This window comes from Schistocerca americana, chromosome 1 (genome assembly GCF_021461395.2).
Source record: "Schistocerca americana isolate TAMUIC-IGC-003095 chromosome 1, iqSchAmer2.1, whole genome shotgun sequence".
NCBI lineage: Eukaryota > Metazoa > Arthropoda > Insecta > Orthoptera > Acrididae > Schistocerca > Schistocerca americana.
Genome location: NC_060119.1, coordinates 550255945 through 550283080, shown reverse-complemented (window position 1 = coordinate 550283080; position 27136 = coordinate 550255945). Strand labels below are relative to the sequence as shown.

The window sequence follows — 27136 nt, the reverse complement described above, 5'->3', positions numbered from 1 at the left end:
CAGATGTCCTATCATCCTGTTGCTTCTCCTTGTCAGTGTTTTCCACATATTCCTCTCTTCTCCAATTCTGTACAGAAACTCCTCGTTCCTTACTTTATCAATCTACTTAAATTTCAACATTCGCTGTAGCACCACATCTCAAATGCTTCGATTTTTCTTGTTTTCCCACAGTCCATGTTACTCTACCACACAATGCTGTGCTCCAAACGTACATTCTCAGAAATTACTTCCTAAGACTTATGTTAGATACTAGTAGACTTCTCTTGGCCAGGAATGCCCTTTTTACCAGTGCTAGTTGGCTTTTGATGTCCTCTTTACTCTGTCCGTCATTGGTTATTTTGCTGCCTAGGTAGCAGAATTCCTTAACTTCATCTACTTCATGACCATCAATCCTGATGTTCAGTTTCTTGCTGTTCTCATTTCTACTACTTCTCATTACCATCATCTATCTTTGATTTACTCTCAATCCATACTCTGTACTCAATGACTGTTCATTCAGCAGATCACGTAATTTTTCTTCACTTTCACTCAAGACAGCAATGTCATCAGCAAATCATATCATTGATATCCTTTCACATTGAATTTTAATTCCACTCCTGAACCTTTCTTTTATTTCCATCACTGCTTCTTCGATGTACAGATTGAACAGTAGGGGCAAAAGACTACATCTCTGTCTTACATCCTTTTTAATTCGAGCACTTCATTCTTGGTCATCCACTCTTACTATTCCCTCTTGGCTCTTGTACATATTGTACCAGGTGTACTGGTATGAAATGAGCGTTAAGATACAAATGTGTCGATAGGGAACATTTGTTGTGAATGAGCCTTAATTTTTTTTTTGTTTGGTTGGTATGACATCTGTCAAAGATATTTAGTATACATCAAGTCATGGAACAAACAACATTATATGTTTTCATCGTGTTAACAATGTCGAATTTTGTACCGGAAAATGATGATTTGCGGAAAGCATTAATTTTTTGTTTTCATTTGAAAAAAAGTGCTGCAGAGTCGCATCGAATGCTTGTCGAGGCATATGACGATCATGCTCTATGAGAAGCAACATGTAAAAGATGGTTTCAACAGTTCGGAAATAATGATTTTCATGTAAGAAATGAAGAATGTGGAAGATCACCAAAAAAGTTTGAAGACACCGAATTGCAAGCAATATTGGATGAAGATGATACTTCGAGTCAGAAGCAAATGGCAGCAATGCTAAATGTTGCACAACAAACAATTTCTGACCGTTTGAAAGCTACGGGAAAGATCCAAAAGTGTGGAAAATGGGTGCCACATGAATTGAATAAAAGACAGATGGAAAACCGAAAAATCATTTGTCAAATTTTGCTTCAAAGACATGAAAGAAAATCAGTTTTGCATCGAATTGTTACTGGCAATGAAAAATGGATTTATTTTAAGAATCCTAAATGGGAAAAATCAGGGGTTAATCCAGGACAACCATCATATCGACTGCAAAACCAGATCGATTCAGCAAGAAGACAATGCTCTGTGTTTGGTGGGATCAGAAAGGTGTGGTGTATCATGAGCTTCTAAAATCCAGTGAAACTGAATACTAATCGCTACAGACAACAAATGATCAATTTGAACTATGCATTGATCGAGAAAAGACCAGAATGGGCCAGAAGACATGGAAAAGTAATTTTTTTACACAATGCACCTGCACACAAAGCAAAACTGGTTCAGGATGCAATCAAAACACCCGGCTGGGAGCTGCTATCCCACCCGCCATATTCACCAGACTTGGCCCCTTCCAACTACCATTTGTTTCCAACAATGGGACACACATTGGCTGAGGAACACTTCAATTCCTACGAAGAAGTCGAAAATTGGGTGTCTGATTGGTTTGCTCAAAAGATGAACATTTCTATTGGCGTGGTGTCCACAAATTGCCAGAAAGGCAGTCAAAATGTATAGAAAGCAATGGTCAGTACTTTGAATAAAATGTTTTTACTTTTCAATTCAATATTAGTGTTTCATTTTCACAAAAAAAATAGTCATTTCATACCAGTACACCTGGTATATTATTCGTCTCTCCCTACAGCTTACCCCTATTTTTCTTAGGATTTCAAACACTTTGCACTATTTTACATTGTCGAACGCTTTTTCCAGGTTGACACATCTTATGAACGTGTCTTGATTTTTCTTTAGTCTTGCTTCTGTTATCAACCACAGTGTCAGAATTGCCTTTCTGGTGCCTTTACCTTTTCTAAATCCCAGCTGGTTGTCATCTAGTGCATCCTCAATTTTCTTTTCCAGTCTTATGTATATTATTCTTGTCAGCAACTTGGATGTATGAGCAGTCTTTGGAATTGTGTGGATGATATTTTTCCGAACGTCAGATGGTATGTCGCCAGACTCATACACTCTACACATAAATAGTCGTTTAGTTGCCACTCCCCCAATGATTTTAGAAATTCTGAGAGTGTTATCTATCCCTTCTGCCTTATTTGATTTTAAATCCTCCAAAGCTCTCTTAAATTCTGATTCTAATACTGTATCCCCTATCTCTTCTAAACAGACTCCTGTTTCTTCTTCCATCACATCAGACAAATCTTCCCCCTCATAGAGGCCTTCAATGTACCCTTCCCATCTATCCACTCTCTCCTTTGCATTTAACGGTGGAATTCCTATTGCACTCTTAATGTTACCACATTTGCTTTTAATTTCACCGAAGGTCATTTTGACTTTCCTATAAGCTGAGTCAGTACTTACGATAATCATTTCTTTTTCGATTTCTTCACATTTTTCATGCAGCTGTTTTGTCTTAATTTTTCCTGCACTTCTCATTTATTTTGTTTTTCAGCGACTTGTATTTCTGTATTCCTGAATTTCCTTAACATTTTTGTACTTCCTTCTTTCATTGATCGACTGAAGTATTTCTTGTTACCCGTGGCTTCTTCACAGTTGCCTTCTTTGTACCTATATTTTTCTTTCCAATTTCTGTGATTGCCCATTGTAGAGATGTCCACTCCTCTTCAACTGTACTGCTTACTGACCTGTTCCTCATTATTGTACCTATAGCCTTAGAGAGCTTCAAGCATGTCCTGTCATTCCGTAGTACTTCTGTACCCCACTTCTTTGCAAATTGACTCTTCCTGACTAACCTCTAAAACTTCAATCTACTGTTCATCACTACTAAATTGTGATACAAGTCTATATCTGTTCCTGGGTAAGCCTCAAAATACAGTATCAGATTTCGGAATCTCTGCCTGACCATGATGTAATCTGCCTGAAATCTTTCCGTATCACCCAGTCTTTTCCAAGTATTGTGATTCTTGAACAGAGTATTCGCTATTACTAGCTGAAATTTATTACAGAACTCAATTAATCTTTCTCCTCTCTCATTCCTTGTCTGAAGCCCATATTCTCCTGTAAACCTTTTCTTCTACTCCTTGTCCTACAACTGCTTTCCAGCCCCAAAAGACTATTAGATTTTCATCTCCTTTCATATACTGTATTACCTTTTCAATATCCTCATATACTTTCTATATCTCCCCATCTTCAGTTTGCAACATCAGCATGTATACCTGTATTATCATTGTCAGTGTTGATTTGCTGTCGATTCTGATCAGAACAACCCTATCACCAAACTGTTCACAGTGCCTCACTCTCTTCCCTACCTTCCTATGCATAACGAATCCTACTCCCGTTATACCATTTTCTGCTGCTGTTGATACCACTCTATACCCATCCAACCAGAAATCCTCATCTTCTTTCCATTTCACTTTACTGACCTCTACTATATCTATATTGAGTCTTTGCATCTCCCTTTTAAGATTTTCTAGCTTCCCTATCATGTTCAAGCTTCTGATATTCCACGCCCCAGCTTGTAAAATGTTATCCTTTCGTTGATTATTGAATCTTTTTCTCATGGTCATGTCCTCTTTGACAGTCCCCTTCCAGACATCTGATCAGGGGACTATTTCAGGATCTTTTGCCAATGGAGAGATCATCATGACACTTTTTTAATTACAGGTCACATGTCCTGTGATCCACATTATGTCTCTTTAATGCAGTAGTTTCCACTGCCTTCTGCATCCTCATGCCATTGATCATTGTTGATTCTTCCACCTTTATGGACAGTTTCCCACCCCAAGGATGAGAGAGGGCCCTGAACCTCTGACTGCTCGTCCGCTCTCTTTGACAAGGTCGTTGGGACAATGAGGGTGGCTTCTTATGCCAGAAGGCTTCAGCTGTCAATGGTGGTTATTAGCCAAAATTTAAGTAGTGCTGGGTTTCGAACCCAGAAATGATGACTTTTGATTACTGATCAGAGATGCTACCTATGACTATGGGTGCAGGGAGTTGGTCCACCTATTACCCTAGGCCAGTTGGCACACACTCTATCAGGCCAAGTTACTTTGAAAGTGCAGAGTTGGGTCACCTCAGAAAGGTTCTAGGGGTATTAAGTGGTCCATCTATTACTCCTTAAAGTTTTCCTGAGGTGACTCAACTCTGTACAGTCAGTGTCTTGGCCTGATAGTGTGTGTGCCAACTGGTTTTCTTGCACTGCCCATCTGGCTGTGTTATGGCAGCTTGAAGCTTACAGACTGGTTAGCAGGAGTAGGCTATCAGCAGATGCCATGTTCAAGGGAACCATCTGCTTTCAACTTGTCTGGGACATCTAAAAATGGTAGCTGGTCCTCCCATCCAAGTCTCATAGTGAATTTTATGTTTGGATGCAGTAAATTAAGGTTGTCTACAAACACCTTCAATGTCTCTATAGCATGAGACAACATCAAAAATCTCTGACACAAATAGCAGAAGAATCAGCTAAGTTTCCATGAAGCCAACTTCACTACCATTTCTGCACAATGTTCCACTTACAAACTTTGCTACCACTAGCAACAGAAGGCTACTCATAATGACATCTACAGCTCATAAACCTGTATATTAAACAAGAGGAATGTTGAAGTTGGAGCAGGATGTGACACAATTCAAAGAGACTCGTCATTTTGGAATCAAAGCTATCACCTATACAATAGAGTGTATCTTTATTGACGGTTGAATAATGATAAAAATTGACCATGATATCAGAGTCTTCAACATAAATACCACTGAGTTGCTGCTCAAAATCCAATGAGCTCAATACCATTCTAAAGTTTCCCAAAGAACAAACAAATCACAGTCTTCAGTACTGAAATATAAACAGCACTTAGCTGTTGATACATACCTTTGATCATTACCAAAGTGTCTCTTTAGCAAAGCTGAAACATGTGTTATGTTCTATGCAAGCATACCTTTTGCAGTACACATTTGAATAATAAGCGTTATTTGCTTTTTGAATTCTTAATTCAAATATCTTATTTGTCTTTCAGTTTTCATATGCCACCTCCTAAAGGATATCGCTCATACTAGGATTTAAACTAGTGTTCAAAATTTAAGAATAATCAGCAAATGGGAACACTTTTTTCAAACAGGGTGTCAGAGGAGAATAGAAAAAGTTTACTCATAAGACATTTAGCATGGAACAGTGTCCAAAACATGTAATTAGAATACTTTTGATAAACTCACTAGCTTTTGGATGAACACTCATCAAACTGCAGTCCTGGCACAATGTAACTGCACAGGTGTGTGTGCCAGACATGTTTAGCAGCCATCTGTCGTATCTTGGTTGAAGAGTTGTACAGTTGACTACATTCGTAAAAAAGAGTTGTTTAGAGGTCTGAAAGGAAGGATTTTAGCAGTATCTGACAGCAGACTGCAGTCCATCTCCCCTAAGCATCTCACACTTGCTCTAAATTATCAAGTTCTGAAGACCTCAATGTCCTTGTGAGAAATTCATGCACCAGAAGCAGAATTAAAACATACTGTCATCAAAAAGAAAAAAGGAATCTCTATGCTCAAAATGTAAGTGTTGCACAAGTGTCATTTGTGTTTGTTTGTGTGTCTATCGACCCGCCAGCACTTTCGTTTGGTAAGTCACATCATCTTTGTTTTTAGATATATTTTTCCCACGTGGAATGTTTCCCTCTATTTTTTTTATATATATATGAAAGCGCTGGCAGGTCGATAGACACACAAACAAACACAAACATACACACAAAATTCAAGCTTTCGCAACCAACGGTTGCTTCATCAGGAAAGAGGGAAGGAGAGGGAAAGACGAAAGGATGTGAGTTTTAAGGGAGAGGGTAAGGAGTCATTCCAATCCCGGGAACGGAAAGACTTACCTTAGGGGGAAAAAAGGACGGGTATAGACTCGCACACACACACATATCCATCCACAGTTCTAATAACTTTTGCTTATTTTCCATTTCCGTTTTTCCCACATCACTGATCTTTTTTAGCCACTTCCCACAGGTTTCAATGTCATTATCTCTTCGTCAGACAATTATTAGCCTCATTTTCACAGTCTGCCACCACAAAACCACTCCTTTTAATACATTTACACGCAGTTTTTCCGAAATTTTCCCGAATTGCTCCACCCTTTAACGTGTTTTGGCGGCAACACAACCACCTAACCTTTGTGCACATCGTTGTCTACCAACCCAAGTTCACCACAGGATCAACATAGCCCAGCTATAACCAACACTTTTTCACCTTTTTCCACACCAGATCTCCAGTTGCTTTCTAGTTCACCTTTATCTCTCCCCATATGTTTTTATTTTCATTTCAGCCTCATGTTACACTTTCCACCTTCTAATACCATGTCACCCTCACAACATCCCCACAATGACCCCATTAAGTTTTATTTACATTCCCTCCGCAAACTTGCCTTCGCCCTAGCCAGATTACACTCCCATATTTTATTTTCTCAGGCTGGTCTGACATTTGGCATTACCCCCAAAGGCCTCACACTTAAAGTTCCCACCTCTGGCTTTAACCCTTCTTTCCATCAGTCCCTATACCAGTTCCAAACTGAACAATCCATTGCCCTCACCCACCTAATCCTTCACCTACACATCAACTCAGCCAATGAACACACCCGTCAACTCCTATCCTCTCCCACATCCACACCGGCTGTTCAGAGCATCCTCCTACAGGCCAACCGCAAATTAGAACAGCATGCCACCCTCCACCTCAAAAAACTATCCAATCTCCTGGTCTCCCACCTCCGGAAAGGCAACTCACTCACCCTTCACAACCTTTCCAGCAAACCTCAACCTCCTCTCATTGCACACAGACCCAGTCTCTCCCATCTACTCAATCTCCCACTTCCAGCTCCACTCCCCCCAAAACCTCAAAATTCCAATCAACACAATCTGGAACCACAACACCCTAATTCAGTAATTAACCTTTCCTCCAAACCTCTCTCCCAATCCAAAACCTCTGTCCTATCCAAAGGCCTCACCTTCAGCCCCACTCCCAGATTCAACCAAACAGCCCTTGTCAAAGATTTACTGTCCTACACCCGTACTCTCTGCTGGAAATATCACTTTGCCACGAAGAAAAATGATCCTAATCCTACTCCTAATGATCCAACTCCCCAAGACACTATCCAAATTGAACCCTGCCTGGAGCAGTTCCATCCTCCGTCACAGCGGGACCCACCTCCTCTTCCTCAAAATCACCCTCTCCAAACTTTCCAGGAATTTCTGACTTCCAGCCTTGCCTCTCAATCCTTCTTAAAAAACCTTAATCCTACTTCCAACATCACCACTGCTGAAGCCCAGGCTATCCGTGATCTGAAGGCTGACCGATCCATCGCCATTCTTCCGGCGGACAAGGGTTCCACGACCGTGGTACTTGATCGTCGGGAGTATGTGGCTGAGGGACTGCGTCAGCTTTCAGACAACACTACATACAAAGTTTGCCAAGGTAATCCCATTCCTGATGTCCAGGCGGAGCTTCAAGGAATCCTCAGAACCTTAGGCCCCCTACAAAACCTTTCACCTGACTCCATCAACCTCCTGGCCCCACCAACATCCCGCACCCCTACCTTCTACCTTCTTCCTAAAATTCACAAACCCAATCATCCCGGCCGTCCCATTGTAGCTGGTTACCAAGCCCCCACAGAACGTATCTCTGCCTACGTAGATCAACACCTTCAACCCATTACATGCAGTCTCCCATCCTTCATCAAGGACACCAACCACTTTCTCGAATGCCTGGAATCCTTACCCAGTCTGTTACCCCCGGAAACCATCCTTGTAACCATTGATGCCACTTCCTTATACACAAATATTTCACACGTCCAGGGCCTCGCTACGATGGAGCTCTTCCTTTCACACCGATCACCTGCCACCCTACCTAAAACCTCTTTCCTCATTACCTTAGCCAGCTTCATCCTGACCCACAACTTCTTCACTTTCGAAGGCCAGACATACCAACAATTAAAGGGAACAGCCATGGGTACCAGGATGGCCCCCTCGTACGCCAACCTATTCATGGGTCGCTTAGAGGAAGCCTTCTTGGTTACCCAGGCCTGCCAACCCAAAGTTTGGTACAGATGTATTGATGACATCTTCATGATCTGGACTCACAGTGAAGAAGAACTCCAGAATTTCCTCTCCAACCTCAACTCCTTTGGTTCCATCAGATTCACCTGGTCCTACTCCAAATCCCATGCCACTTTCCTTGACGTTGACCTCCACCTGTCCAATGGCCAGCTTCACACGTCCGTCCACATCAAACCCACCAACAAGCAACAGTACCTCCATTATGACAGCTGCCACCCATTCCACATCAAACGGTCCCTTCCCTACAGCCTAGGTCTTCGTGGCAAACGAATCTGCTCCAGTCAGGAATCCCTGAACCATTACACCAACAACTTGAAAACAGCTTTCGCATCCCGCAACTACCCTCCCGACCTGGTACAGAAGCAAATAACCAGAGCCACTTCCTCATTTCCTCAAACCCAGAACCGCCCACAGAAGAACCCCAAAAGTGCCCCACTTGTGACAGGACACTTTCCGGGACTGGATCAGACTCTGAATGTGGCTCTCCAGCAGGGATACGACTTCCTCAAATCCTGCCCCGAAATGGGATCCATCCTTCATGAAATCCTCCCCACTCCACCAAGAGTGTCTTTCCGCTGTCCACCTAACCTTTGTAACCTCTTAGTTCATCCCTATGAAATTCCCAAACCACCTTCCCTACCCTCTGGCTCCTACCCTTGTAACCACCCCCGGTGTAAAACCTGTCCCATGCATCCTCCCACCACCACCTACTCCAGTCCTGTAACCTGGAAGGTGTACACGATCAAAGGCAGAGCCACGTGTGAAAGCACCCACGTGATTTACCAACTGACCTGCCTACACTGTGAAGCTTTCTATGTGGGAATGACCAGCAACAAACTGTCCATTCGCATTAATGGACACAGGCAGACAGTTTTTGTTGGTAATGAGGATCACCCTGTGGCTAAATATGCCCTGGTGCACGGCCAGCACATCTTGGCACAGTGTTACACCGTCCGGGTTATCTGGATACTTCCCACTAACACCAACCTGTCAGAACTCCGGAGATGGGAACTTGCCCTTCAGTATATCCTCTCTTCTTGTTATCCGCCAGGCCTCAATCTCCACTAATTTCAGTTTGCCACCGCTCATACCTCACCTGTCTTTCAACAACATCTTTGCCTCTGTACTTCCGCCTCGACTGACATCTCTGCCCAAACTCTTTGCCTTTACAAATGTCTGCTTGTTGTGTCTGTGTATGTGCGGATGGATATGTGTGTGTGTGCGAGTGTATACCTGTCCTTTTTTCCCCCTAAGGTAAGTCTTTCCGCTCCCGGGATTGGAATGACTCCTTACCCTCTCCCTTAAAACCCACATCCTTTCGTCTTTCCCTCTCCTTCCATCTTTCCTGATAAAGCAACCGTTGGTTGTGAAAGCTTGAATTTTGTATGTATGTTTGTGTTTGTTTCTGTGTCTATTGACCTGCCAGCGCTTTCGTTTGGTAAGTCACATCTTCTTTGTTTTTAGATATATTTTTCCCACGTGGAATGTTTCCCTCTATTATATATATGCACAAAAATGATGGAAAACTAATGTGAGAACTGTAAAAAGCACTAGAAGACAAATTCACAGTTTTAAATGCATTCTGGACAAATGAACATTTTGTGATTGAAGGACAATTTGATTCAACACTACTGTGTGTTTGAATAATATTCCTCAGACTGTAGTGACATTCACTTTTTCTCCAAATGGATATGTGGTAAGATACATTGTGCAAATTGATGCAAGATTTATCTGTGAAGAGTGCATTTCTCCATTCTTTCATGGTCCAATTTTTATGCTTCTGACTCTACTATAAATGGCCTCCTCTCTGCACTCTAATAAGTAAGACATGCACTACTGAATGCCTGACATGCATACTCACTGCTCTGAATTTATGATACAAAGTTTGTTGGAAAAGTAATGAGCAACTCTTGAGGCATGTGTAAGCTTTGTGAATACATGTCTTGCTGATATTGGATATCATCGTGCAATTACGGCCTCATCTTCATATTGAATCCTAATGTGGAGCTACACTCATGATACACATATATCACAACTGGTGATACTAAAGAATAGATAATTAGGTGCATAGGTAATTTTCCAACATGACAATCCTGCAAAAAATCTTTCAGAGGGCTAAAGAAATTAACTGTCCTTGAAACAATCATGCATGTAAAAATAAATAATATGAATGTTCATACATTGCTGGAAAAAAATAGGTACAACTTTTTAAACGTTTGCAATTCATCAAGTTTTATTGTTGCAACAATGCATATGGAGTGCATGATTAATTTACAGAGCAACAGTACAACCAGTTTTGTGGTACCAGGTGGAACAACACATCACCTTCCTGTTGCAAGAACGGCAAAAGGACAGGTCTAACAACGTTCTGCATGCTCTGAGTGCTGAAACACCCACTTTAGTACACAGTGTAGCCTCCATGGGTGTCAATGCAGGTGCTGACTACGGCATCACGTCAATTGTACAGATGGCAAATACCATGCTTGGTTGACCTGTTAATGTAGTTGCATAAGAGTTATTTGTTGATGAGTCCCACAAGTCATTTCTTGTCCTATCATATCCCAAACATGCTCAATTAGAAATAAGTCCAGAGATTGTGCTGAAAAGGGAAGTTGGTGCATGTCTTGCAGAGCACAGTGACTTTCACGGACAGTCTGTGGATGAGCATTATCCAGTTGGAACATCCCATCACCTTCCTACTGCAAGAACAGCAAAAGGGAAGGCCTAACAACATTCTGCATACTCTGAGTACTGGGTAGCATCCCCTAGAGGAACGTCAAAGGTGAAGGAGTTATAGCTTATCGACACCAGACCATAAAACCTGGGATGTGGCCTGTGGGTCTTGGGCAAATGCACTCTACGAGACAGCATTCACCAGGTCTATGTTGCATGTGCAAACAAAAATCACTTGTGTGCACACATAATCTGCTTTCATTGCTGAAGACCATAGTGCACCATTCCATCTTCCAAGTGATCCTCTGATGGCACCATTCAAGCCGTGCACATCAATGCTGTGGCATAAGTGGAAGATGGGCTAGAGGTGTGCATGCCTGTAGTCTCACTGCTAATAGCTGGTCTGCTACACTTACTGATGACACAACTGTGCTCACAAGCCTTCTTATCTGTGATGTGGTAGCTGTAAGATCTGCCACTGGTGCTCCTATAATACGACGATCCTGGCGGATGTCTGTGCTACATTGACACCCAGGATCTCATCTATGGATGTGAGGATGTTCATGTGGCCACTAATACAAGCATTATTTCACAACTGACACAGCACATCCAACTAGTATGGCAATTCTCCCAAAGGACCATCACACCACTGGGAAGTCCACAATTTGACCCTTGTCAAACTTACTCAGTTGCTTGTAGGAAGCACGAGTGCGTCTCTCATGGCATGGTTGCCCTCTTGCTTCATACATTTGCACCACACTGTGGCTTCGAGCTGTTAGCATTCCCTATTAAAGGGTGGACACAGATGGCACTCTGGTAGCTATGCCACTATGCTATCTGTTGGGGGACGAAGCTGAAACCACTATGAATACATCTACTATCACACAGGTGAAAATTGACATCATCTTCCCACAGGTGAACTATTCTTCTATCTATCTATCTCCAGATGAGTGCATATTAATGACTAATCATAGCCAGATGTACACAAACATGACAATATCCACATCCTGCAAGAACTCACTTAATGAAAACTAATAAATCTGCAGAGATGGCAGTAGACCTTTTGTGTTGGCCATCATACTGGTGTGTGTGTGGAGGTGCTCCAACCCCATATATACCTTGTTCTGTATCTAGCACATTAAGCGAGTAATAATTCAGAATTATTTTTCTTTTATGATGAATGTCTATAAAAATAAGAAGTACTTACTCTCTATGCCACTGGAATAAGGTGCGTCCCTTTCTTCCATGGTTGAGAATTATTTATGAAATATATGAATTGTGATTGAAAGTGTGTTTATTTCACTGCATTATTTCCAATTTTAAGTAATGTGCTACTCAGAAATGGAGTCAAATTAAAGGGTGTACTTATTAAAAATGATGACTGTAGGTGTTTACTATGAGTTTGTGGTAATGTATTTAAACTAACATGTTACAATAGCCTGCTCCCTATCAAAAGTTTCTTAATAATTTTCAAGGAATTAAATATTTCTTCTAAGCATCTAGGGAAGTCACCCGAATGACACCAATTATGGTGTTATCTGGGACTGGAATATTCCAAAAAACAATTCTGCAGTTGTTATTTTGCACACTTTTCCTAAATAACACAAAAACCTGCAAAATTTTAGTTCTCATGGCATGGTACGTCTCTAAACTGACCCACTCATTTACATAAAAAAATGACAAATTTTAGAGTCTTGTGTGACACTGTGGGCTGTGATTGGATGAACTCAATTCAAAGGAGTGAAGTGTCGATTAACAAGTAATTTTAATCAGATTATACTAAATAGAAAACAAAAGGTGTTATGTGTGTATAACTTCAGGGATATTAGGTAGGAAGGAGAGCAAAATATTCGGAAGTAAACAGTATGGACTGCACGAAAATAGTACATGGTATAATTTTATCCACTATTGTATAATGACTCATACTCTATTTAGGTGTTTCAACATCTACTCTGCATTACGGAGAGGAGGAGAATGTGGATTTGATGTTGCATCAGGATTTCGGTCAACAGAGATGAACTCTGCCGCAGCTGAATAAGGATGGGATGAAGAATCAGATATGATATTACTGTAACAACGATCATGAAATGCTGCTGAAATGATTTAAGAAAACCACAGAAGAGTGCAAATAGTTAGGGAATTTAAATTTTTCCTTACTGAAACTGTACATTATGCAAACGAACATTTGCCACGTATGAGTGGGGGCGGGGAGTGGGGGGGGGGGGGGGGGGTGCAGTAATGTATGGAACAAGTATGTGGCCTGTCACTGGGTCTGCAAAATCCAAACTGTTACCCGCAAATTTAAAAATGTGAGGCAGTCAAATGATAACCTTCATTGTTTTTCAAGGACAACTGCATAAAAGATTAGGAGAAGTGTTATTAATTTTTACAGCCAAAAAATTAGCACACAATATTTCAAACCAGATGTAGTACAACATTATGCATTTGTAATCTTTTTTCTTCCCCATATTTTACAATCACTTTTCTTTTTTTGTTAGGGTTTAATAAAATGTTGTTAGCAGTAACATTAGAGGAAGGATTGTGGCCTAAACCAATGCACTGACCACGCTCAACAATTTCCATTTGGCTTTATTGTGATTCTTAATGTGTTACCAATTTCACAGCAATAATAATAATAGCTTTGCGAGATGAAATAGTGAAGGCAGCAGAGGATCAAGTAGGTAAAAAGACAAGGGCTAATAAAAAGAGACACTGAATTTAATTGATGAAAGGAGAAAATATAAAAAATGCAGTAAATAAATCAGGTTAAAGGGAATAGAAACGTCTAAAAAATGAGATTGACAGGAAGTGCAAAATGACTAAGCAGGAATGGCTAGAGAACAAATATAAGGAGTCAGAAGCAAATATTACTAGGGGAAAGATAGATGCCACCTACAGGAAAACTGAAAGAGACCTTTGGAGAAAAGTGAACCACCTGTGTAGATATCAAGAACTCTCTTGAAAAACAAGTTCTAAGCAAAGAAGGGAAAGCAGAAAGGTGGATGGAGTATATAGAATGTCCTAAGTCAAAACAAGGCCCCAGGAGTACACAACATTCTGTTAGAATTACTAATAGCCTTTGGAGTACCAGCCATGACAAAACTCTTCCATCTGGCAAACAAGATGTGTGAGACAGGCAAAATACCCTCAGACTTCAAGAAGAACATAATAATTACAGTTCCAAAGAAAGCATTTGCTGACAGATGTGAAAATTACCAATCAGTTTAATAAGTCATTGTTGCAAAACGTTAACAGAAATTCTTTACAGAAGAATGGAAGGACTGGTGAAATCCAACCTTGGGGAAGATCATTTTGGATTCCGGAGAAATATAGGAACAAGCAAGGAAATACCGACTCTTGCAGACTTAAGAGAAAGCTTTTGACAGTGTTGACTGAAATATTTTCTTTCAAATTCTAAAAGTGGAAGGGGTAAAAAACAGGGAGCAAAAGGTTATTTACATTTTGTATAGATACCACATGGCAGTTATAGGAGTCGAGGGGCATGAAAGGGAAGCAGCAGCTGAGAAGGGAGTGAGACAGGACTGTACCTATCCCCGATGTTACTCAATCTGTATTTTAAGCAAGCAGTAAAGGAAACAAAAGAAAAATTTGGAGTAGGAATTAAAAGTCCAGAGAGAACAAATAAAATCTTTCAGGTTTGCCGATGACATTGTAATTCTGTCAGAGACAGCAAAAGAGTTGTAAGAGCAATTGAACAGATGGATATAAGAAAGGAGGATATAAGATGAATGTCAACAAAAGCAAAATGAGGATAATGGACTATAGTCAAATTAAATTAGGTGATGCTGAGGGAATTAGATTAGGAAATGAGACACTTAAAATAGTACATGAGTTTTGCTATTTGGCAGCAGAATAACTGATGATAACTCAAGTAGAGAGGATATAAAAGGTAGACTGGCAATGGCAAGAAAAGTGTTTCTGAAGAAGAGAAATTTGTTAACATCGAGTATAGATTTAAGTATCAGGAAGACTTTTCTGAAAGTATTTGTATGGAGTGTAGCCACGCATGGAAGTGAAACGTGGACAATAAATAGTTTAAACAAGAAGAGAATAGAAGCTTTTGGAATGTGGTACTGCAGAAGAATTCTGAAGATTAGATGGGTAGATCATGTAACTAAAGAGGAGGTTGTGAATAGAAGTGGGGAGAAAAGAAATTTCTGGCACAACCTCACTAGAATAATGGATTAGCTGGAAGGGCACATTCTGAGACATCAAGGGATCACCAATTTAATACTGGAGAGGAGTGTGTGTGTGTGTGTGTGTGTGGAGGGAGGGGGGGGGGAGGCGGTAAAAATTGTAAAAAGATGCCAAGAGATGTATGCAGTAAGCAGATTCAGAAGGATGTAGGTTACTGAAGTTACTCAGAGATGAAGAGTCTTGCACAGGATAGAGTAGCATGCAGAACTGTGTCGGAGCAGTCAGACCAGAACAATAATAATAATTAACAGTTAAGTTCATCTGCTAAGTTTTGCCTTTTACCTTGGTCAACAACAACTCCAAAACTGGCAGTTTTTGAAAATAATAATTTATAATGGTCACAAGATTGACTGTTGTGTTCTTTCTGCTCTTATTACAATACAGTATAAATTATGGCGGGAGGAAGAAGCAAAAATCTTACCATCTTCATACACAATACAGATCTTCTGACCATCAGAATTCCATGCCATTCCTTTAACAACTGACTTATTCCTATTGTTTATCATTTCCTCATACCAGGCACCCTGGAAGTAAACAGTCAGTGAAGCACTTAGGAAACAGTTGATTAAAATGAACTCACACAAGAAAAATTTTAAGTCTGTAATTCTTACTCGCTACATTTATTATCATTATTATTATTATTACTACTATTATTATTATTACTATTACTTATTTGGATGATTCTAGACCACTTAGAACCTAAGACTAAGGTACAATCTTTCTCTTTTTATCGTCCCAGAACTTCTTCATGCATTGGCCGATGGCCTGCCTCTGTTCATTTGCCATCACACCCCTAGGTTGTTGGTTTTATTGTTGGATAGAAAATTTTGCAGTATGGATTAGTAACCTGAAATTTTCCCTGTCCTGCATGGTGTCTTCTGTAATGTTAAGTTTTCTCAAATCCCTTCTTGTCTCTTACAGCAAGCCTGTGCTGTTTTTAATCTGGAAATGTAATTAAAAATTTTCTTCACTAGCCTACTATCATTCATTCTGTAAATATGACCATAAAACTTTAATCTCCTCTTCCTTATAGTGTCTGTGTTTCTATGTTTCTTTATCAACCTTCACTTCTCCTCGTCCAGTTGTTATCTTTGTTCTTTTGTGGTCCTAAAATATTTCTGAGTATTTTCTTTCTTTCTTTCCAGTTCTTGTTCACCTCTTTCATTCAGTGTTAGGCATTCAGATCTGTATAGTGCCTGTGATTTAATTACTGTTGCATATGCTTATTTTTCACCTGGAACAAAATTGATCTTTCATTACATTGATTTTGGGTGAGTTTGTATGCTAATTCCATTTTCTTTTATCTTTCTTTACTTGTGGGGTTATCTAACCCATATGATTGTATCCAACTTCCCAAATACTTAAACTCATCAAATCTTTTGACTTCTTAACATATTTGTAATTCGGTTTTAACTGCATTTTTGTAAAGTGTTTCCTTCATTATCTTTGCATCCCTTTTTTCCTTCAAAATTATTACAATATTGTCACCAAAAGTGAGACATTTCACCTTGAATTTTCCTCTTCCTTGTGCTAGATGGATCCTTTTTACCTTTAACCCACTTTCTCATGACCTTGTCTAAGACCAGACTGAAGAGAATTGTTGACCGACCATCGTCTTGCTGGGCTTCTGTGTTAATTTTGAGAGGTTCAGGAACTTCTCCAAGCAATTTAACTTTTAAAGTTGCACCTGTGAATGTCTGCTATATTAATGTTGCATAAACATAAAACAACAGTGAGACAAAATGGGGTAGATCTCATTGATTTGTTAATAGGTAAGACAGACTCTCAGGCTGAAAAGAAAGGTAATTCCTTATTAGTGAACAACAAGAATGGTGAAACATTTGGAAACACAGCAATATGTTTGCACTACTAGTGATCAGAGAGACAAAGGTAAAGCTTAGTGTACTCCATCTCTGAATTCTCATCCTCATGTTAACCAAATGACTAGTAAGACGTTTTGTTTGATCAGCTGGACTAAACTCATACTTGAAAATCCCAATCTATGAATCAAATGACAATATGCTGATGTAGTAGTAAATATGATCTATACAACTGAAATGCTTAGCTCTAGAACACACTCCATAATGTAGTAATAAGCATATGATTCTTTATCTCTGGTATGACCCATATGTCAGGATATTTCTACATAAGTGATAAAAAAGATTTAATTTTCTATTTGCTGTAGTCATCTGCTTACCCTAGCGTGTCTATTTAGAAGTTCAGTACAGTAGGTGTGGAAGACAGTAATTATAAAAACAGAAGCACTTTTAAGTGATGGCTTATTGTCCACAGGAAAATATATTTTAAAAAAATAAACACAATGCAGAAATCAGCAAAATAACTAATATTAGATCCTGGTATTTAAGCACATATGAATGTAAATTCTTCTTAATGTCACAGTTTACAGAACTTGGTATGTACTTATAGTGGGCAAATAAATTTGGCACATATGACTGCTATATTCAAAGACTTGGTGTACTCATCTTTTGATGCTGCTCTCTGACTGATTAGAGAATAATGTCTGGTCATCACAGTTGCACAGTGGATCGTTTGTAGGATATAAAGGATAAAGTGTACATTTAATACGTTTTTGGGTAAAATGTACTAATACTGAAACTTCTTGAGAAAACAAACTTGTGTGCTGGACCAGAACTCAAACCACAACTTTATCCCTTCATGACTATATTCTTTTTCCTGTAGCTGACAGTCCAATATGATACACAATAAGGCCTCCGTAAAGTGTGGAAAACAGCAAATAAGTAACAGAGGGTTGAATCTTAGGCAAAGTTGTGAAGCATGGCTGTATAGCTGCTATATCTGACAATGATGTTGATATGGAGAGGCAGACTAGCATGCTCAATACTGTGTCCCACTCTAGTTCCAACACAGCACTTGCCAAAGATACAACATGAGCAGGATGCCGCAAGACATAATGATAAGAAGGAAAACTTGCTGCCTCAACACCAGCAGCATGTCTATCACCCCATTTGTCTGCAAGATCTCAATGACAATCACTGTCTGAGCTCTGGCCTTAAATACACCCCTCAGAGTTCCTGTGTCAATGGAAGCTCTTCTCACTTTACGGCCACCAATATCTTGTGACTTTGTATGACAACTTATGTTTGGCATTGTATGAGAGCTTGGAAGAATATGGTATGAACTGCTCTGTGTAGCTGTGCTTGTGTGCTCAGCGTAAATTAATTTATTCCTGAGGACTTCACAGTTTATAACAATTGCTGATGAGAGTTTCAAACCTGAGTGCAGCTACCTTGGAGCAGCTGCTCCTCGAACTCCATCAGCAAAGAAGGGACTAGTTGGATGCCATGCAACAATAACTGGCTGCTCTGAAAGATGCTTTGCCAGTGACCCTGACATTTCCTTCGTTTAGTGAGGAATTTGTATCTTCAGCAATTGCACCAACATTTCAATGCTTTGAAGGGGAGGTGGTTCAATTCCTTCAAAAGTCATGTCCCTTAGAGAAACTTGAGAATTGCAATTTTATCGCACCTGTGAAGTATTGATAGAATATCATATCTAGAAAATCCATGTAGTTTCAGCGACACTAGCTTTGAAGCAGTGCCACAAGGAGTCCAATCAGTTGTACAAGGAGTGGGAGGCAGAATTGCAGGGTATAAACCATGGTTGCAAATTCACATGACAACAAGCTGCAAACAAATCTACACTGATTCTATGTTATGTGGTGGAACAATCAGATTAGCAACAGATAAAAAGGTGCAAACACCAACACTATGGATGAATGACACCTCCTCAACACCATCCTTTAAATAGCACTTAAGTTTGAAGATGTGCACGCTATAGAAAAGCTTTTTCTATAGGACTATGAAGTTCTGCCTCGAGTGTTGCATCACAGCAGACATATCACCAGTCAACACTGGTAGACGCAGAGATGTTGTGTAGGACTGCAGTGACTCATTCATCAAACAACCTCTCTGATCACAAGTTTTTCATGACAAGCAGAAAGTACAGTACACAAGGCAGTGTGGTCTCAGTGTCCTACAAGTTCTTCATCTTCTCTTCCTCCTCAGCATCCTCTCCTGCACACTGGAAGTGGCAGGGTTACCGTATGTCATGCCCCCTGTGTTTTATCAAACATCTGCAACAGCAGTGCTCAAAATTCTAAATGCTGTGTGTTTTCAGGGGGGCATATCAGGTCATATTAGAAGTGTCTGAACAGCAAAGAAGACAAAGAAAAAGAGAGAGAGAACCTCAAGGTCTACTAGTTTGCAATACAGGGTCATCAGGCTAGGGTAATCTGCTCAAATTAATGAGTGAGCTGTCAAAAGGTCAGAGCAAAGTCACATTCCATGTGGACACATGTGTCTCAGTGTCACTGATCATCAATTGGTACAACTGGTTGCTCAGATCTCCTCCATAAGAAATAAATCCTAGAACTGCAACATCTTTGGCAGCCATAGCATCCTGGTTGTAGGCCTGTTTGGAATGCAAGCGTCTTATAGTGGGGTTGTCAGAGATACATCTTTCTTGGTTATAAAGGATGGTGAAGTATAAAACTTTTCAGACTCCATCAATTCAAAGAATTCAGGTTTTTCTATACCAAAATACGTGCGTGTATTTGCACCAAACATGCTTCATCAGGACCTGGCAAACTTCAGTGCTCATTCTGCAGATCTGTTCTCCCCAGGATCAGGGTGTGCAATGAACAAAGAAGAACATATTAACATGCCATCATAGATGGCACCACATTTCACGCATGCTTGCCTGATTCCATAAATGTTATGTGATTCCATCAAGACTGATAGGATCAAAATGTCATCATTCCCATCTCAGCTAGTGTATGGATCATAGTTAAGAAACCAAATTGTTCGTTCCAGTTGTGTTGGTATTTCAAAGCTAATAATTCCCAAATTGTTGCAGATGTATTCCCTATACCACGTCTGAAATATTTATTTTCCTGTCTTAACGAAAGTACATGTTTCTCCAAAGTTGACCTTGTTAATGTGTACCTCCAGTAGCCTCTAGATGAGGATTCTCAGAAATATCTGGTCTTGAATTTGCTATTTGGCCTATATATATACCTACGTCTATCTTTTGGCACTGTCTGCACACCATCAGTTTCTCAGAGTTTGCTAGAGCAGCTGATTAGCAGGGTACCACCCTGCATATGACACTGCAGGAGAAAATATGTGACAATGCAAGGACAAGTTAATGCAGTTATTTCAGATATTGCAGTAGACTGGATTGGACATGAATTTTAAAAAGTGTAAATTTTCTCAAAAATTCATTCAGTACTACGGATTTACAATGGAAAAGCATGGAATCCACCCCAGCAAGTGACATATGCAAGCAAATGAGGAGATGCCATGACTCAAAAATCAAAAAGAAGTGCATGCTATTCTTGGGAAAGTTGATTATTGTAAGTAGTTCCTCTAGAATGTGCCTCAGATTGCCAAGCCACTGAACATTTGTGGAAGAAAGTGGTAGCTTTTATGTGGTCCCCACAATGTGAGGGGACTTTCCCATGCCTTAAAATGAAGCTCAACTATGCACCATTTCTCATTCCTTACTCTTCGGGGAAACTTCCAGTTCTAGCACTATGATGCATCTCAGCATGGTATGGGAGCAGTTTTCTTATATAAATAAAAGATAACGGTGGTTCAGAACAACCAATCAGATACATTTACAAGACTGCCCAAATCAACCATTACCAAATTGAAAAGCAGGCAGTGGTGATTACTTATACCATTCAGAAGTTCCATAGGTACTTGTATGGAACAAAATTTCATCTAGTACCAGATCATAAGCCATTACTTGCACTGTTCAGACTTAGATCAGCCCTGTCGAACCGAACAATGTAAAAGCTTCAACACTGCACACTGCTCTTTAGTTCATACTCATTTTTTACACAAGCCCATGAGTAAACATCTAAACACAGACTCACTATTGTACCCCCCCCCCCCTCCCCCCATGTGTCCAAGATTTCAATAAAGAAGATGATGTGTGTTTTCAGTTATACCAGGCTGTGTGTCATGACCTCACAGATCTTCCACTCTCCGTAGCAGCATGGTGCCAGAAACAGCATCTGACCCAACACCTCAAGACAGGGTTGCAATGTGGTTACCCTCAGTGTGTGTCTTTTCCTATGACAATGGCAGTAAAGGGTCACTTTTTGTTGAAGCACAGATTATCTGTCACCATCCTCCTGGCAATACAGGATTTGATTGATTGATTGATTTTAACAGGACAGCTAAAACAGCTTAGGTCTGACCCGCCACTGCCCGCACCGAAACTAGGTTTATTGTGTGGTATCACTCCCTGTATATCTAGTAAAGCCAACCAGTGCCCTTAAATAGTGCAAGGAGTCCTTCTACCAGTTTTCTGTTAGACACAATTTCTTCAGGTCTAGTTGTCCCGAAGATTCTGTATCTTTTACTCTCCAATGCCATGCATTCAAAGATTAGGTGCGATGCAGTTTCTTCACCCTCATCACAGATCCTACATTTAGGGTCCTCTTCCATTACACCCATTGTGTGTAGGTGTTTTTTTTGAAGTTCCCATGGATGGTAATCAGTCCAGTCATGAGTTTGATCTCTTTCCTGTTCAACCCCAGGATTACAGAGCTTCTTTTAAAACATGGCTTGGGCATCATTACCTTACCATATTTTTGTTTGTGGACCTTGGTCCAAGGCAATACAGGACACTCACCATGTTGCCATTCCCCCAGGTTCTGCATAGTGGACACTGGGGAATATGGTGAACAAAAGTGGTAACACAGTGTCATGTGTATCAGCCAGCTATTGACAAGGGCAATGAGCATGTCACCAAGGGGTGCCAACAGTGTTCGGACGAAAAGCAGATATTCTCTACCTGGCCAAAACCAACCAAACTGTCGAATGGTTACAAATCAATTTTGCCCTCTACAGTAATTCTGTTTGGCTCATAGTAATGCAGGCTTTCTCAAAATTCTTGTTTATCGGTAGAGTGACGTCAGCAACAGCATACTCTACAACCTGTGCACTATCACAGATTTTTGCAATTGAGGGCCTGGCCTTGAACCATAGTTACTGACAACAATCACCAATTCCACTCCATCAAGTTCTCAAAAATTTGCTCATCATATAGGATACAACACCTCCTCACTGTCCCGATTCACCCACAATGAAGTTCAGTTGTCTCGACCAGTCCTCTAATACGTTCTGTCCTACACTCTCATAGTATCTATTTCCTCAAAACTCACTTGATTAGGTCAGTTAAGTTTTATATTCCTTGTGATTTGTTGGTATCCTCGGTATCTCTATTGGCAAGTACTCACTGAAGTGTTTCTTATTCACTTTTTTGAAGCTCCTTTCAAATGGTATGTACTCTGGCTTCATCCCAATGTTGACATTTTATGATTGGTCTACATTTGTTGTTAGAGACTAATTGGCTTGACTGTGTGTTTCTTACATTCGACTATGGCCCAAGAGAAGATAAAGCTGTTGTCACTATTTTATCCTCTTCTTCAATTGACAATTTTGAAAGAAAATGGTAGTTTGCTGCTGTGGATCAGCTGAAGGTCATGCAACTATGTCCATGCCTTGAGCACACTTAAAATATCCCAGAATAACGTTAGTATCACAGTACTATCTTCCCCCACAGTAGTGACAGACATGTTGACCAAGGTTTTATTTAGTGGTGACCTGAGCACCAAAACATATATTTTTAGGATTCCATAGCTCAATCAGTGAAAATGGAACCCTTACAGGATCACTTTGTTGTCGTTTGTCTTTTTTTCTGTCTGTCGGTCCGTCTGTCGGTCTGTCCAGCTGTTAAAAACCCATTTTCTCAGGAATTACAACATGTAGGGTACTTCCCGTTGATCTAGAGTCATGAAATTTGGCAAGAAGCATGGTTTTGCAGCACAAGTAAAGGGAAAAAAAGCAAAAAACTGTTACTTTGCAATTGTAACACATGAAAAAAATTTCTTTTGTAATTTGTTATCCACCTTAAAAATTAAAACTTTCTCAAAAGTCTTGGGACTCCTGGGACCAATGTCTTGCCAGTATCAATGTCAATAACAGGCAAAAATGGTCCAAATTCTTGATAAATGGGATGGATAAACTATCTATATACACAATTAAGTTTGTATGGAGCCCTCAGTGTACAAGTCCTGCTCGCAACTGGTCAATTTTTTTAAGTCAAAGCACAGTCTGTGAAGCAAATGAAACTTTGTTGATAGTGGAAAGGTGTCTTTATCATGTGCCAAGTACAGCATTCCTTTAGCTTCCATGGTGGATTCTGCTCACAGAATCAAAATTTAAAAGCTGTACACTGCTTTGAAAACCAAGCCAGTTTCTCAAACTTGAATAATTATCTATTATTAGTCATTTTAACATTGTTCTAATGCATATTAAATTTTTGAACTGCCTATCCCACATTACTTGTAACCCACACAAATCATTATCTCATTTCTGTATATGATCTGAAGAAGAGAAAATGAATCATCCTCATCCTCACCCTCATTACAAAATGTATTCATGATTGTAAAAGACAAAATGAACATCTTCCCTTAAATAAGACAGAGAATAAAAACTGTTTCTCACAAAGCAAAATATTACAATTAAATACAACCTCTATTTTGTAGTGAAATTTAGAAGAGAGTTCACATATTGGTGATTCCTAGTGTCATACACAACTTACTTTGTATAGTGTCCACACAATGATGAGTCCATATTGATCACTTGTTGTTAGCTTCTGATGAATCTCATTCCATGTAATAACTTGTATTTGTCCACTATGGCCTTCCAGAGTTTGATTCATAGACAAGTTTGAAGGTGCTGCTAGCCCTTTCAGTTTTCCATCCTTCCCTAAAAACATTATAAATGAATTCTCAAACAAAATGCTACTCATAAAAAGCCTCTTGTGTCACAGGAAAAAAACAGGTTTGATATATTTCTCAAAAACTACTATTTACCTCTGTGTAACTAAGTAAGATGATTTTCTGGAGACTGGATGAAACTTAACTGGTTTTGAGTGAAATTCTGTAATTTCTCTTAGAAAAATAACCAGATTTAAACCATAAACGAGACTACAAATTCATTCTCATCACTGGTGAAAATCTGCACATCAATGATGTAAATTATTATTTACTCCAAATGCCTCAATCCATTATTGGAAAAATGTTACACTGTAATGTACTTAAGTTTGTGAATAAAGAGAGCAACACACACACACACACACACACACACACACACACACACACACACACAGGTAGATTTTCTTATCCTTTTAAAACGTGTACACAAGGATCAAGGTAAAAACTAAAACTTTTATTTCATTTCAGTAACATGGGTCTTTTTTACAATAGGGGCCAAAGTAAATTCAAATACATCCCAAAATATATGAAAATTTTGCTATACTACAGTGATAAAAAGTAGCACTTCTTAAATCACCAGTCGATCCTTTATTTCTTGGTTACTAGAAAACTATCAGCTCCACAAATGTTTGTTTATTTTTGTACAAAAATTACATACACTGTTCATGGACAAGTCTATTATCACAGCAAGGTTGCAAAATGAGAATACTGTAGCAAAATATAGAACAACCTGTAGGGACTGCCAGTAAACCCTGAATAGAAATAAATGCCCCATACTGAACATAAAAAGACGGAGAGAGCCATTGCTGTTTAATCACACTATTGGTGATAAATCACTGAAGGCAGTAGCAACTGCAAAGTACTTAAGGGTAATAGTCCTGTGTGATCTAAAGTGGAATGACCACACAAAAGTAGTTGTAGGAAATCAGTTGCTTGGCTGAGACTCAATGGAAGAATCATATAAGAAAATGTGATTCAACCACAAAAGAAGGAGGTTACAAAACACTTCTTCAACCGAGTCTTGAGTACTACTCATCAGTCTGATGGTGTTACCAGCTAGGACTAAAAGGAAGGAGAAACAAAATCCAAAGTGGGGTGGCATATTTCATCACTGGTTTCTTTAGTAAGGGCAAAAAGAGGCATTTTAAAATTCAAAGAGTGTACATTTCAACAAGAAGTAGATATGTTACTTTCTCCCACAGACACCTCACAAAATGAGCGTGACAAGAAAAACTGGAAAAATTGGAGCTCATATGGAAGCTTAAAAACACTATGTATGATTGGAACAAAGAAAAGGGGGGAATTATAGTGGTACCAGAAGTGTCTTCTGCCAAACACTAATAGTACCCTCCACACACATCATACGATGGCTAGCAGAGTTTAGTATCCAACACAGCTGGTAGGGAGAATACATCAGAGATACTCAGGCTCTAGATTACAGCCATAGTAAGCATACCAGGTGGTGTGGCCCTCCAATGAGCACTTACCAATAAAAACCATGGCTTGCTTCTAGATAGTCATTCTCTCACTAGTCTCTGCAGCCTTTAGTTATACGTCATTGAACAGCAGAGTCTTGACTGCCTGGTTTATGTTTGTGATTTGGATTAGTCCCTGGATTGTTGTATACACTTAACATGACTTTGCTACACTCTGGACTGGTTCTGGTTATCCATTCACATCATGAACTCTACTGACATTTACTTCTGGAACTGCATGTTCTACATCTGCATCTACAACTATACTCTGAAAACCATCATGAGATGCATGGCAGAGGGTATGTCCCACTGCATCAGTTATTAAGAGTTTCTTCCTGTTCCATTCACAAATGGAACATGGGAAGAATGATAATTTGAATGCCTCTGTGTATACAGTATTATTCCACTCTTATCTTCACGATCCCTGTGTGAACGATAGGTATGGAGTTGTTGTATATTCCTAGAGTAATCATTTAAAGCCAGTTCTTGAAACTTTGTTAACAGGCTTTCTCGGAATAGTTTACGTCTACCTTCAAGAGTCCTCCAGTTCAGTTCCTTCAGTATCTCTGTTGTAAGCAATCTCCTCTGTAGATTAATTGCACTTCCCGAGTATTCTACCAATGAACCTACTTTACCCATGACTGAACCTATGTGATCATTCCATTTCTTATCCCTACAAAGTGTTACACTCAGGTATTAAAATGTGTTGGCCGATTCCAACAGTCACTCATTGATGTTATAGTCATACAATACTATGCTTTTTTTTCATTTTGTGAAGTGCAAAATTTTATATTTCTGAACACTTAAAGCAAGTTGCCAATCTCAACACCAGTTTGAAATCTTATCAAGATCTGACAGAATATTTATGCAGCTTCTTTCAGATAGTATTTCATCATAGGTAACTGTATCATCAGCAAAAAGGATGATTTTACTATTAATATTCTCTGCAAGGTCATTAATATACAATAACAACTCCACAGGTCCCAACACACTTCTCTGGGGCACACCCAAAGTTACTTATACATCTGTCGATGACTTTTCATTCCAGATAACATGATGCGTCCTCCCTATCAGAAAGTCCTCAGTCCAGTCATGAATTTGACTTGATACTGCATATAACTGTACTTTTGACAATAAGTGCAAGGGCAGTACTGTGTCAAATGCGTTTTTGGGGGGTGGGGGGTGGGGGGGATGGGGGGGGGGGGGGGGGGGGGAACACTGCATCTACCTGGCTGCCTTGATCCAAAGTTTTCAGCACGTCACGTGAGAAAACTGTGAATTGGCTATCACATGACCAATGTTTTTGAAATACATGCTGGCTGGCATTAAGGAGGTTATAGGTTATTCTATTTGAGATACCTCATTATGTTTGAGCTCAGAATATGTTCTGAGATTCTACGACAAATCTATCGAGCTATTTTAGCGTTTGTTTTTTCCTCCACAGTGTTCGAGAGTGGAACTGTAGAAAAATAGCTTGAAGATGGTTCGATGAAACCTCTGCCAGTCACTTATTCATG

At 39.7% G+C, this 27136-nt stretch overlaps 1 protein-coding gene across 2 annotated transcripts in view; it reads right to left on the bottom strand.

The window, feature by feature from the left end:
* The window catches only part of LOC124624779 (WD repeat-containing protein 35), a 199388-nt gene that overhangs the window by 111849 nt on the left and 60403 nt on the right, over window positions 1–27136 (bottom strand). For both annotated transcript variants that reach the window (XM_047149129.1, XM_047149130.1), the window contains exons 3-4: window positions 23970–24136; window positions 15733–15835 (exon numbers count right to left, since the gene is read on the bottom strand). In XM_047149129.1, the coding sequence (XP_047005085.1) occupies window positions 15733–15835; window positions 23970–24136 (270 nt within the window). The remainder of the gene's footprint in view (window positions 1–15732; window positions 15836–23969; window positions 24137–27136) is intronic.